This window comes from Heterodontus francisci, chromosome 1, assembly GCF_036365525.1.
Source record: "Heterodontus francisci isolate sHetFra1 chromosome 1, sHetFra1.hap1, whole genome shotgun sequence".
Lineage (NCBI taxonomy): Eukaryota > Metazoa > Chordata > Chondrichthyes > Heterodontiformes > Heterodontidae > Heterodontus > Heterodontus francisci.
The window spans coordinates 139675673-139689461 of NC_090371.1; the positions used below are offsets into that span (position 1 = coordinate 139675673).

Below are 13789 nucleotides of genomic sequence, written 5' to 3' on the forward strand. Positions count from 1 at the left end.
TGCAGCTGCAGGGAACGGCTGAATGGAGAGGGGGCCGGATGCGAGAGGCCGTAGAGAGCTGCGGGGAGCGAGTGTGCGAAGACCTTGGTGTCGCTGGGTCCAGGGACTGCCGGTAAGTCTTTTGCTGTTGTGTTTCTGGCGCATGCACAGAAAAAGGCACTCCTCTTCCGCTCCGCTGCTCCCACCCCCTCTCTTTCCCCCCTCTCTTTCCCCCTCCCCCTCCTCTCCCCCCCTTTGTCCCCCCCTCCCCTTCCCCCCTTTCTCCCCCCTCATCCCCCCTTTCTCCCCCCCTCTCCCCTCTCTCTTTTACCCCCCCCACCCCCACCCTCAACGCTCCTCTCCCCGGCCCCCGTGCTGCTCTCTCACTCCGGCCATTGTATACTGCCAACGTGTATGTTAGGTTTCCTCTGTGTGATACTTTGAGCAGCGCCATCTTTAGTCCTGGCAGCTGCTACAGTCGCAATCTGTGACGTTTTCGTGCACATGCTGTATTTGCGCATGTGCCAAAACAGCGCCACCTACCGTTCGCGTTGTCAACAAATGCGGTCTTTCAAAAAATGTCTTAGAGGGGAGAGAAGTGACAAGTCTGAGAAGTTTTAACCAGTGAATTCCAGACCTTAGGGTCCAGATGGCAAGACTGATAAATCATGAAGTACTACTGAACAAAGTGAGTCTTCACAGAAGAGCAATTTCCCCCAATTTAAACTTTAGCTTGGTAATAAAGGATAATATTAGAAAGTGGCGATACAAAGGGAAAGGATTCCCAAGATCCAGAACTATTAGATGTCATGGTCCAGCAATTCAGCTTACTCCGCATTACCTTAAGTGGCTAAGTTTACCTGGCACAGAAAAGGCTCTGGGCTCTGACAACATTGTAGTGCTGGAGATTTACACACCAGATTTTCTCCTTCTTAGTCAAGCTGTGTAGCTTGTAACATTATTACTACACTGGCATCTACAGGACAATGTGGAAAATTGCCCAGGCATGTTCTTAGGGATGCACCAGAAATGGTAATAAAAGGAAGAGGGAACAGCATTTGAAATGAGAGTATAAAATTCAAAATTTGCTGCCTTCAGTTTCCGACTGGAACAATTTCCTGGTCAAAAAGGCAAGGTTCAAATTTCCCCTCCTCGAAAGTATATCCCATGCTTTAAACATTTGCATTCTTTTTCAGGCTTTGACAGTTTATTTCCTCCAACATGAGTGTAGGAATGTTCAATACACCTACCTCTTAACTTTCATGATCATTACCATTCCTGCTTTTTACATGTCATAAGCTTGTGTTGAGGGGTCAGTTTTGACTTGGCAACGTTTCTTGGACTGTTAGCTTTTTTTAAGCTTTTGGCCAGTTTTTTTTGTAGTGTCCTAGGTTGGGATGTTTGCTAACCAACCAAAATGACTATCGGGGAATTTTATGCTGGCAGTGGGAGTCTTGATGCTCGACATTGGGGGAAACCGACGCCAAGATCCCCACGTCGCCTCTGAAACGGAAGGCCCACCCAATTTAATGCCAAACACTGAACTGGACAGCGGCGGGCCTTCCATACGATTTAGAACCCCATTGCTGGAAATCCTGGCCTTGCAGAGCTGCCGACCAGAGACCGACAACTGCAGCGCCACCTGGAGTTGCTGCAGCGACTAAACACCAAGGAGTGCCACTGGAACCAGGCTTCAGGTATGTCAGGGAAAGAAGGGTCTCGCGGGGTGGGAGTCAGCAGCAAAGGCAGGGTTGGCCCTCAGCAGGCCCCCTCCTACCCAATGCCAGGTCCCGCTTTCAGTCACTAAATGAATTTTAATGAGAGACCCAACACCCCAACCCGTGCCCTACCCCAGAACCGGGAAACAGCCTGCACAGTTTTTGGTAATTGCGGCTGCAGCAGGAAGAGGACCTTAATTAGGGCTAAATCACCCAGTTAAGGGTCTCAATTGGCAGTGGGGCGGGACGGCCATTCACAGGTTTTCCTGCCCAGACTAAATTCTGGCGGAGGTGGGAAGGTACCACCATCCTACCTGATTTTATGCTCCCCCCGCCTCCTAACCAGTCGTGGGGGAGAGCATAAAATTTCACCCTAAATATTAAAAGTCAATTTGACATTTTTCCATACAATTTTAAGATTCACATTTATGTACTACAGCCGCACCCAACCAGATTTGATAAGATAATGCTGCCAACTGCATGAAAGCTGCATTTGGGAACTGGAAGCACTGAAAAGTCAATGTGAAAGCAGCTAAAGAGCAACTCTACAGTAGGAAAGTTATATTTCCATACCTTAACACATGCTGCAACATCCCTAGTTTAGTGAGCAATGATCAGGGAGATTGTGGAATAGTGGTAATGTTACTGGAATAGTAATCCAGAGGCCAGGCTAATGCCCTGGGGACATGGGTTCAAATCCCATCAGGCAGCTGGTTAAGTGCAAATTCAATTAATTAATAAATTTATTGAAATTGAAAGCCAGTCTCAATAATGGTGCCTGAAATTATCATTGATTATTCTTAAAAACTCATCTGGTTCACTAATGTTCTTTAGGGAAGGAAATCTACCATCCTTACCCGGTCTGTCCTATGTGTGACTCCAGACCCACAGCAATGTGGCTGACTCTTAACTGCCCTCTGAAATGGCCTAGCAAGCCACTCAATTGTCAAGGGCAATTAGGGATGGGCAACAAATGCTGGCCTTCCCAATGACGCCCAATTCCCAAGAAGGAATAAAACAATTCTACATTCAAACTCTTACACCAAAGAGAATGCGCGATGACATAACTAAAAAGTGATTGTGTTTGATTAACATACTACCAACAATCTGCCATTTGATACAGACAAAGAACAAAGAACAGTACAGCACAGGAACAGGCCACTTGGCCCTCCAAGCCTGCGCCGATCTTGATGCCTGTCTAAACTAAAACCTTCTGCACTTCCGGGGACCGTATCCCTCTATTCCCATCCTATTCATGTATTTGTCAAGATGTCCCTTAAACATCGCTATCATACCTGATTCCACCATCTCCCCTGGCAGCAAGTTCCAGGCACTCACCACCTTCTGTGTAAAGAACTTGCCTCGCACATCCCCTCTAAACTTTGCCCCTCGCAACTTAAACCTATGTCCCCTAGTAACTGACTCTTCCACCCTGGGAAAAAGCTTCTGACTATCCACTCTGTCCACGCCACTCATAACTTTGTAAACCTCTATCGTGTCGCCCCTCCACCTCCGTCGTTCCAGTGCAAACAATCCGAGTTTATCCAACCTCTCCTCATAGCTAATGTCCTCCAGACCAGGCAACATCCTGGTAAACCTCTTCTGTACCCTCTCCAAAGCCTCCACGTTCTTCTGGTAGTGTGGCAACCAGAATTGCACGCAATATTCTAAGTGTGGCCTAACTAAGGTTCTGTACAGCTGCAGCATGACTTGCCAATTTTTATACTCTATGCCCCGACCGATGAAGGCAAGCATGCTTTATGCCTTCTTGACTACCTTATCCACCTGCGTTGCCACTTTCAGTGACCTGTGGACCTGTACGCCCAGATCTCTCTGCCTGTCAATACTCCTAAGGCTTCTGCCATTTACTGTATACTTCCCACCTGTATTAGATCTTCCAAAATGCATTACCTCACATTTGTCCGGATTAAACTCCATCTGCCATTTCTCCGCCCAAGTCTCCAACCGATCTATATCCTGCTGTATCCTCTGACAATCCTCATCTCTATCCGCAACTCCACCAACCTTTGTGTCATCCGCAAACTTACTAAGCAGACCAGCTACATTTTCCTCCAAATCATTTATATATAATATAAACAGCAATATTAAAATTACCTAAACCTTTCGGCATTTTCACTAAATAGGCCCCCTGGGATTTTTACATTATTTGTCAATTTCACAAGCATAACCTTTGAACTTACTCTTTGCACTCAACCTTCAATATTATCAGTTTCTCTTTTTGTAGCAGCTCATATACCACAAGATTTGTAGTTTTTTTTTTACATCAATTCATTTTGTAAAATCAGGTTATAAATATCTTCCTGGAACAGAATCTACTAAATGATTAAATACCTCAGCCCAGAAGGGTACAAATGATATGAGAAAAGATTTTAACACATATTTTGTTACAGATGCTGTATTCATTTCCCCTGTATTTATTGAGTCAGCTCTACATACCCAAAGATCAACTCAGTCAACTTCGAAACACAAATAAAACAAAGTTATTTTGAATTATTTTTTCTAAATGACAAAAAGGTTGAGATTGCAGGTTTTTCCCAAGAAAATTGCCAAATATATTGCACCCTTGCTCAGGCTGGTCAGAGCACTGCCGAGAATACTGGGCTAGCCAAGTCTTCACAGGAGTGGGCAGGCAGGCAGTAGAAATGCACCCCTCGAGTCTCATTCTGGGGACTAAACATCACTGACTTCCAATAAGAAGTCAAAAGGATTCAAAATATCTGAATTTGAAATTACAGAATACAAACATGAAAGACAAGGTTCATCCTACATATATCAACTGCACTTTTTCCCCACTCGTCCCATGATCTCCTGGGAAAAACAAAAATTAGAAGGAAAAAAAATCAAATTTTTTTTTGGGGCGGGGGGCAAACCTCCAGGAAATTCATCTTTGACTCCTGAAGGCACTCAAATAAAAAAAGACCACATCAACTGATGTCACTAATTATAGCTAACCCACATCTTCTGTAACTTGTGATGCTCACTCTCAGTTACTCACCAGCTTCTTTTGACAGCCTGTAACAAATCCATACTTACCACATTTTGGCAATTTATTCCAGAAGTTGCTGAATCAGAAATACTCTGGTATCTAGCCTAAGCCTGTTCACGGAACTCCATGGGCAGCAATCCCAGTGATTTTGCCAAAATCTCATTCACCAATGACAGTGCTGAATCCGGGGTCAATGGGAAGACAGCTTATTTGCTTGGTGCAATCACCACTTTGAATGCATTCCCAGTGCCAACCTGCATTCCTACACCTGTGAAGATTTGGCTCGCTCCTCATCCCGAACAATACTTTAATCAGCCTGAGCAAGGATTTTTTTTTCTTCAAGGGCACACATGCACCACTGTGGATGTTGGCATGCCTGATCCTCTCAGAGTACCAGCAGCCAGTATAATGCCAGGTTCCCATTGAGTTTCAGGAGCAGAAACTCCGGAGAGGCAGCTCCCACCCCCAGCCTGTCATTTGCCTTGTATGGGGCAGCTGTAGCTGGTTCTTCCTCAGTAAGTGACTTTATTATTTAGCTTAGGTATTGGGAAAGCAATGGCAAACCAACCTGTGTGCACCACTCTCCCACATTTATAATATACTGTACCTCCAATTGCCTGCAATGATAATATGGAAAACAGCAGTACAGGATAGCTTAAACTATAGGAGCTCTGCTCAAAATAAAAAGGTCCTTCAATTTAAACAAAAATCAGAACATGACAAAATAATTGCTTCTGAAGCACACTGGAATACTCACATCAAAAGTGGAACAAAGTAAGCCAGATGATTTATATTTCCAGATGAAACTGCACTTTTGTCCCCTTAGTAATTGGAAGCAGTGAGTGCCTTGCACACCTTAGAATGTTGCCTCGACTCCAGTCACATTAAACATTTTGGGCAAAGGGTCTCCCTGTTTATTTGGCAATATATTTAATGTTGTGAACCAAATTAGATCAACTCAATTTAGCTATTGAATAAGTTAGTCGTACATTAAGACAGGAGGCAATAAACAAACAAAACACCACTGGGGAAATTTTCCTGGGCTATTACTCGGCACACTGGATGCTAGGAAAGCATCCTTTTGGTCCACATCAAACTGGCATATGTCCACATTCGGATTTGTTTGGATGCTGCTGGATCTGGGCTCCAGCAGGGAGGTACAAGTAGTGGGGATACAGTGGAGCAGTTGCCAAACACTTTTCCATCCTTGCTCACCCCAGATCTATTGCTAAATTAGTGGTAGGAGTGGCAGGTAGATAGTGAGTGCAGGGAGAATGTCCTAGGCCAGAGATTTTAAAACATAACACTGTAGAGTGTTAGAAGGATCAACAGGCAGCACTTCAGAACAGAACTCGATAACTTCAGTTTTTTGAGAAGAGCTTATGTTAATCAGACCTTTGCAGGATATATACTTTAAATTATGTTTTACACTGAACAGTGAAAGGGGAAAACAAATACAGGTAGGCAATGCAGCTGGATATGCTCGATTCACCACCAGCAGAATAAAACGGCAAGGTGCCCAACTCATTACATGGAAATGAAAAAACAGTGCAAGACACAGATTACTTGTGAACTGATTTTGCAAAAGCACATTTAAAATAAGTAGATTTGCACCAATAACAAAACTAGAATGCAAACAAGTTTAAAGCTGAATTCCGAAAACACAACATATTCATAATTACATTTAATTTAAACCTGCAGTTCCCAATAATGTGATTAATAAGGAATATGGGATCTTTGGTGGCATAAAGGCAAAGAGTACACTTATAAAACACTGGTTGGCCTCAACTAGAATAGCGTGTCCAATTCTGGGCATCACCCTTTTGGAAGGATGTGAAGGCATTGGAGGCGCTGCAGGAAAGATTTCTCAGTATGGTTCCAGGGTGAGAGACTTAATTTACAAGGATAGACTGGTGAAGCTGAGGCTGTTTTCTTTAGAGAAGGTTTGACAAAAGTGTTCAAAATCATGAAGGGCCTGGACACAGTAGATAGGGAGAAACTGTTCCCATTGGTGGAAGGATCCAGAAGCAGGGGACACCCATTTAAGGTGATTGGCAAAAGAAGGCGACATGAAGAAAAACCTCTTACACAATGCTTAGGATCTGAAATGCACTGGCTGAGAGGGTGATGGAGGCAGATTCAATCATGGCTTTCAAAAGGCAATTAGATAATTATCTGATAATGCTACTGGGGAAAAGGCAGGGGTGTGGGACTAGCAGTGTAGCTCTTAATGAGAACCGGCACAGATGCGACATGCTGAATGGCCTCCTTCTGTACTGTAACAGTCTACGATTCTAATAAAGGCAACTTTTGAGAACCAGAGTCAGAAACAACTTGACAAAAACACTTTGAAAAGTGCTTTTCCACTGGGTCAGATTGTTAAACAACCAATGTCAGGGGATATAATGGCTTTGATAATATCACCCCTATGATGGGCAGGAAAGGCTTGGGTAAAAGTGTTAAATGCGTGTAAAGTATCCAAAATGCCGTGCATACCACTGTTTTTATGGGAGTTGCTATCGGGCCATCCAAGTGCCCCCCCGCCCCCTTGGAGAGGTGGGAACTTCATTAATGTATTTAAATTGGCCTCCCATGGTGCAATTGAGAGCCCAATTTAAAATTCACTGATGCTGCGCCAGTTTCTTTGAGTTCAGGAAACCCGGCAGCGAAAGGGAGGTAGGAGTTGCTGACTCTACAAGATAAATGCACTCCTTGTAGATAGGAGGAGCAGGAATACTCCTCCTGTGCCCGCAAAGAAGCCTCTGGCCTCTCCCTTCACAATCGTGGGCCTCTCTCTAGCCCACCAATTTTGCTAACTACCCCAATGGCCTACGACGATCTCTGACATCCCTCAATTATACACTGTTAATATTTTGCCACGAATATACCCAGCATGCTTAAAATTTTTATGGTAAACAAGTGGCCACATTTGTTCAAGGAGACTTTCATAATACAGACTGAAGGCACAAAAGACCATTTGGAATATACCACTCAAGTACTACATATTTGCAGAACTTCATCTCTCAGCAGATATCCTGCACTGTTCTATCCCCAATACCTAATATCCCCACTGAAAGTTTCCCATGGACTCCAGCCTCCACTTTGGTTCCACAAGCTATGTATTTTGCTCATGTGCAGACATGTTGTGCTTCAAGTTGGACCATGAAACATGATCTGAAATTTTCTACCCAAATAAACACTGCACTTCAGGTGGGGGCTTTTTAAAACTATAAATCTACAACTCTGCCTCCATGGGGACAGCGAAGGAGTTAATTTAACCAATACCATTAGCAAGGCACAGCCTTACAATCCTGATGCCCCACAAGGGGAGTTCCTGATCTTGGAGTAATTGGACTTTCCTCAAGCACACATGTTCTCCATGTTGTTGGACCTTACTGAGTCCAGGAGAAAGATAAGGTTAGTTTCCCCTGAAATCTGTTCAATAGAACTGCAATATTCCATCTTGGCTGAGAAAGACAGGTGAAGAGTAATCTAAAATAAGGAACTCGGGTAGTGGTGCTCAGGTACAACATCAATATGTCTGCTGTGTCTTTTTGGGTGTGGTACCTAGGCCAGCTCCACCAAAAGAAAACTTCACCTTTTGTGAATTAAACGTACAGCTGTGTCGATGTACATGATGGAAAGGTTTCAATGACCAAGTAACCATAGTTACGGTGTTTTGTGCTGATCTGGAACCATGGCTGCAGCAAAGTAAATACCAGGATTATTTCATCCAGGTGCATTAAAGCAGACAGATTTGCTGTTCAATATATGAGTATTACCACCCAGGACTGCAATCCACCATTTTTGGAGTGGACAAATCAAATTTCTGATCTTCAAATAACCATGTGCAATGTGCAAAGATCTCATTACTGTTTGCCACCCATTGAAGGGGAGAATGGCAGAGGACTTTGGTGCTATTCTGCAGATTATCTTCAGCTTTGACTTGTGGAAAGACTTGGCTGTGGGAATCCTATTTTACTGATTTGTAATCAATTTAATGAGACTGTGGCTAACAAAGTTAGTGGGTGCCAAAACAGTCTTTGTGGTTCCAGTTTTCCAATATCAGTAGTGCCTTTCACTCTGCTGTGGCTGCAGGTTCAAGCACCGGATATGAACTTACTAACCATGTGTGCAACAAATTTTAGCATTTCTGCCGCCTAATGATGTGACATGTAATTACTGCAGCTTCAGCACTCCCACTTACAACAAGAAGGAATTAAGCTTTAAAGGTCCGTAACAATGCAAGGAAAGACATTCAAGTTAGGAATAAGGAAAAGGCCATTTCTTAGCTGAGATTAATTCCATCTTCTCACCACATCCCACAATCCACTCATGCTGCAGAAATGTATCTGTTTTCAAATCCTTCTATGCTTCACCCTTCCCCATCTCTGTAACCTCCTTCGGCCTACAAACCCCCAAGATATCTGCACTCCTTCAATTCTGGCATGTTGTGCACTCGATTTTAAGTGTTCCACCATTGGCAGCAGTGCCCTCAGTTGTCTGGACCCTAAGCTCTGGAATTCCCTCCCTAAACCTCTCTGCTCCTTTAAGAGGCACCGTAAAACCCATCTCTCTGACCATATGTCCAAACAACCCATGTGACTTGGTGTCAAATTTGTTCGATAATGCTCCTGTGAAGCGCCCTGGGACGTTCTATTACATTAAAGGTGTTATATAAACGATAGTTGTTGTTGTTGGTTGTTGTTCTTGAACCCATTTATAGTAATTGCTTCAATAGCCTCCCTGGTGAGAAATTCGTGCTACTTCTGTGAAATAGTTCTATCTGATTTCTCCCAAATTACATCCCTTAGCTTTTTGAATATTTCCTCTATTGTGAATGAAGATATGATAATTAAAATTTAAAAAAATTTCTCCATCGGAGATCTCTATCAGATTAAGAAAGTATGACCAGCAACTAGTGTCCATTTGATGGTTATTCTACAGCAGTTTAAATAAAGATTAAAATAAAAATTATGAAGCACATAACAACTCCTTTAAAACCTTTACAACTTGTTTCACACATTGCATGCACAGGACAATAACATATTTAAGATATTGTAGATGATAAGTAGCAACCACACAGAGTATATCAAGCTGATACTGGGTTCACACCCTGCACATGCATGAGAATGTTGTTGAGATGGGGATGTAATAACAAACAAAACTTTTTGCTTTGATATTGAAAGATTTAAACCTGATGAGATTACTTGATCCTGTAACACAAGATATTTACTAGACCCCAGTTTCCCCCCACCTCATCCCCAACATTAAACATACGCTTCAAACTCCCATTTACCAACAGTATGTTGGAACACTGACGTGGAGAAGAATGTATTCAATGGTCACTACTGGCCCTCCCCCAGAGCACACATGCGTCTTTGTGTGTGTGTGTGGACAATGGAGTTTAGCTTTGTACATATACTGATAAGGAGCCACAGCTTGCGGCTTAAACTAGTACCAACTGTGTTTTGCAGTATTAATGGACTGAGACTCCACAGTAATGAGCTAAACTATTTTCTCTTAAAATCTCAAGTGGCAAACTCAGTGGAATAAGCGATTCCTACCAGAAATGTACTAGGTTTGATCCCTCGTGTTAAGTTCTCAGACCAGGGCAGAGGCGAAGATATGAAAACGGGTTCTCAAGCTAAAAGAAAACCACTACCCGATGTGGCTCATCTGTGCAATGTTTATCTACTGATGAAAGATTCCAGTAGTGCATGGTAAGTAGCCCATAATACTTTCAGTATAATTCAGCATTAAGGGCCTCAGGCGTACTACATCCCTTTCACGACAGGAGGTATGTATCTGTTTACGGAAGCTGCTTTGTGTGATGAGCAGAAGTACAGAAAGTTGGGAGAGGGTTCATTGTCATTTGTAACATACAGTTATTGGACGTCAGGAATTCCAGTGCCTTTCTGTGGAATTTAAGTAGTGCTTTGATGAAAACAATGAAATCACTCTTGCCGTAGTCAAAGAGGGAATTTTAAGAACTGGAAACATTTTTTTTTTTACTGGCACTACTGGTCTCACTGCACTGTAGGAAGACGCTGTAACAATTTCGCTGCCCCTGCCCGGTAACTAGGCCTGGCACTGGTCCTCAATGTGTGAATGGCCTTGATGCCAGGAAATATGTCAGGATGAATAATACAGGCAATGGGTGCTTGGAACTTCTGCTCAAAAGATCTGAAGATATTGTGGCAAAAAAGAATGTCATCGTCTTTATATTCCTTGCGAAATTGTATCTGAATTTCATACCATTAAATGATTCCAATAGGACCTTCAATATCTTTAGATTAAACAATGGCACTTATTACATTTATTATTAAAATGTTAAATAATACATACTGACCACTCACCTTGGCCCATGGCCGCATGAATATCCTCCATGTCGAATTTAACTGTTGATCTCGCCGACACATTGAGCATCTTCTCCCAAACCAGAGTCACTTCTTTTAGACACAGAGTGATTTCCTCATAATCCAGCTTCAACCGCTTGTTCTGCAGGTCACATTCTGAAGCTACAAAGTAGGAGAGAAATATTTTACACATTACCCTGAAAACCATTTTAAGATTACCCAACATTATGGGAGCAACTTCTCTTCACAGACTGTAGCAGTTCCATCTCAGGGCAATTAGGGATGAGCAACAAATGCCAGCCTTGTCAGAGATGCGCACATCCCAAGTACAAAAATAAGGTTAGATTGTGCAACCAGTTTCTTTTTACTGCAACGACATTTGGATCCACTGGCCCTGGCAGCCCTCGAGCGCTCACGCAAGTGGACATTTAGAACATATAACCCTACACTGAGGACAGAATTTTGTTCTACCCTTGGAGACAGCATGGAGGTGTGAGGGTGGGAGTGGGTAAGGCCAAGGAAAGCTTTCCTACCCCAGGCCAATTAATGGCCACTTAAGAGCCTCTTCCTGCTTCCACGTCAATATTATTGAAGGCGGGGGAGCCCGCCGCTGTGGGGAGATGCCGCCAGGTAAAGCCTGGCAGCCTCCTAGTGGGGTCAAGAGGGGGGTCCCTCCTTTGGGGACAATCCAATGCCTCCGGAGTTCCAGCTCGTGGCGATCGCCTCCCACCGCCCCCCACAACCCCCAGGGAAAACCCGCCCTCACTCCGTCCTCAGGGCCTGCCTGCATGGACCCCATAACACGGACTTCTCCCAGGGTCTCCAGACTCTCTTCGTACTGCAAGGCCTCCTGCAGTACCGGTAGTGGCCACTGCTCCCAGTGATGCTACCGGCACTGCATAGTTGCCGGCCTTCCCCGGCAGCTCTGGAGGTGGTTAAGGGACGGCATCCCATTAATTGCTTGCCCGCCGTGAACTGCGCCACAGACTGCCGAGGTGGATTCTCCCCCATCCGCCTCCCGGCCTGCCAGTGGAATAAAACCCAGCCCCAAGTGTCAGCTGGCTGTTTAGCTATGGGTAGCATCACGTCCTAGCTTTCTCATGCCCTCAACCAAGATGCATATACATACATTTCTCCAAACATTTAGTCAAAATCTCACTTGCAGTATAGACTTGCCAGTCAAATAGTTGTACAGCTTATAAGCAAATAATCACAATGAGTAATTTGTTGTTTGATCAGTTTTATGGTTAACGTTTTATTTCATTAAAATGATGCACAATATGAAACTGAAGATTAGTATTTGTTATGACCAGGTGAGAAAGGTGTCTAAGGGTCCCTCTCAGCCTTCACCTGGTCTTACTGTAACAGGGTTTAATTTTTAACATTCCGTGTTTTGCGCTCCCCCTTGGTGAATCCTTGTTCACCCCTTTCCAAATATAAGGCAAAGAAATGAGCACAAACAATCTTTCTTAGGTTTAAAGAGAAAACTGCAGGGAATCTCCTGCCACCGCCCTGTCTCTCCGACTTCCTGCGGTCTTTCTTTCATTACTGGGGAGGCTACCACCTTCAGCCCCGCTAGTTCATTACCTAAGAGCAGGTCAACCCCATCCACAGGCAAACTAGGGTCAATCCCTACAGTCACCAGTCCCAAAACTAGGTCCCACTCCAGGTGTACCCGGTGTACAGGTACAGGCATACACTGCCCTCTAATACCTTTCACCACCATTTTGGTGTTCACTGCACTCTCTGGGGGAAAGTCAGACCTTTTCCCAGTAAAAGGGATCTAGTGGCCCCCATGTCCCTGAGAATTACTATGGGCTTGCTTGCCCCACTCAAGGGGTATGGGGTTACTTTCCCTTCAGACAGAAAACCTTGATAACTCTGAGGAATCCTATTAAATTTTCCTTGCAGCCGTAAGCTTCCTGGGTCTCACTCTTACTGCAGTTGAAGCCACAGCTTGCTCTGCTGTGTTTCCCAACAGGTTCCCGTCTTCACTGAGCAGGTGTGCTGTGATTAACACGACCGGTTTTCCCTTTCGTTTCCAGCAGTCAGCTTTTAAATGCCCTGCTTTATTACAATGGAAGCACACAGGTCTCCAAGTCTCACTCTTGCTCACAGCACCTTCTTTTTTGGCTGCAGGAGGGCCCCCTGTGTGTCCTGCTTTCCTTTCTCTTCCAGGATTGCCTGGGCGGATATCACCTTCCTACCCTTTGACCTTTTTGGATTTGTGGGGGTGATCAGGAAAGGTTCTCCCCAGAAAACCGACTTATAAATTAAAGAAAACTCATTGGCCAGAACGGCTGCTTGCCGGGCTCTCTGGATCCCCTGCTCCTCTACATGGGTCTTTATTGAGAGTGGGAGAGAGTTTTTAAATTCCTCTAACAGAATTACTTCCCTAAGATTCTCATAGCTAAGCTGTACTTTAAGAGCCCTCAGCCACTGGTCAAAAGCCAGCTGCTTACTTCTTTAAAACTCCAGATAAGTTTGATTAGCTTGCTTCTTGATGGTTCTAAACTTTTGGCGATAGGCTTCGGGTACTAATTCATATGCCCCGAGGATAGCATTTTTGGTAAGTTCATAATTTGATGAACTCTCATCTGGCAACAAGGGAAATACCTCATGTGCTTTTCCAGTTAGCTTGCTTTGTAGTAAGAGAAACCAGGTCTCAGCTGGCCATTTTAGCTGCCTTGCCAGTTTCTCAAAATACACAAAAATGCTTCCACATC

At 44.1% G+C, this 13789-nt stretch overlaps 1 protein-coding gene across 4 annotated transcripts in view; it reads right to left on the bottom strand.

Annotated features, from left to right (window-relative positions):
• tbc1d1 (TBC1 (tre-2/USP6, BUB2, cdc16) domain family, member 1) overlaps positions 1-13789 on the bottom strand; it is a 329569-nt gene that overhangs the window by 73308 nt on the left and 242472 nt on the right. For all 4 annotated transcript variants that reach the window (XM_068036947.1, XM_068036966.1, XM_068036956.1 and 1 more), the window contains exon 13: positions 11064-11225. In XM_068036947.1, coding sequence (XP_067893048.1) covers positions 11064-11225 — 162 coding nt within the window. The remainder of the gene's footprint in view (positions 1-11063; positions 11226-13789) is intronic.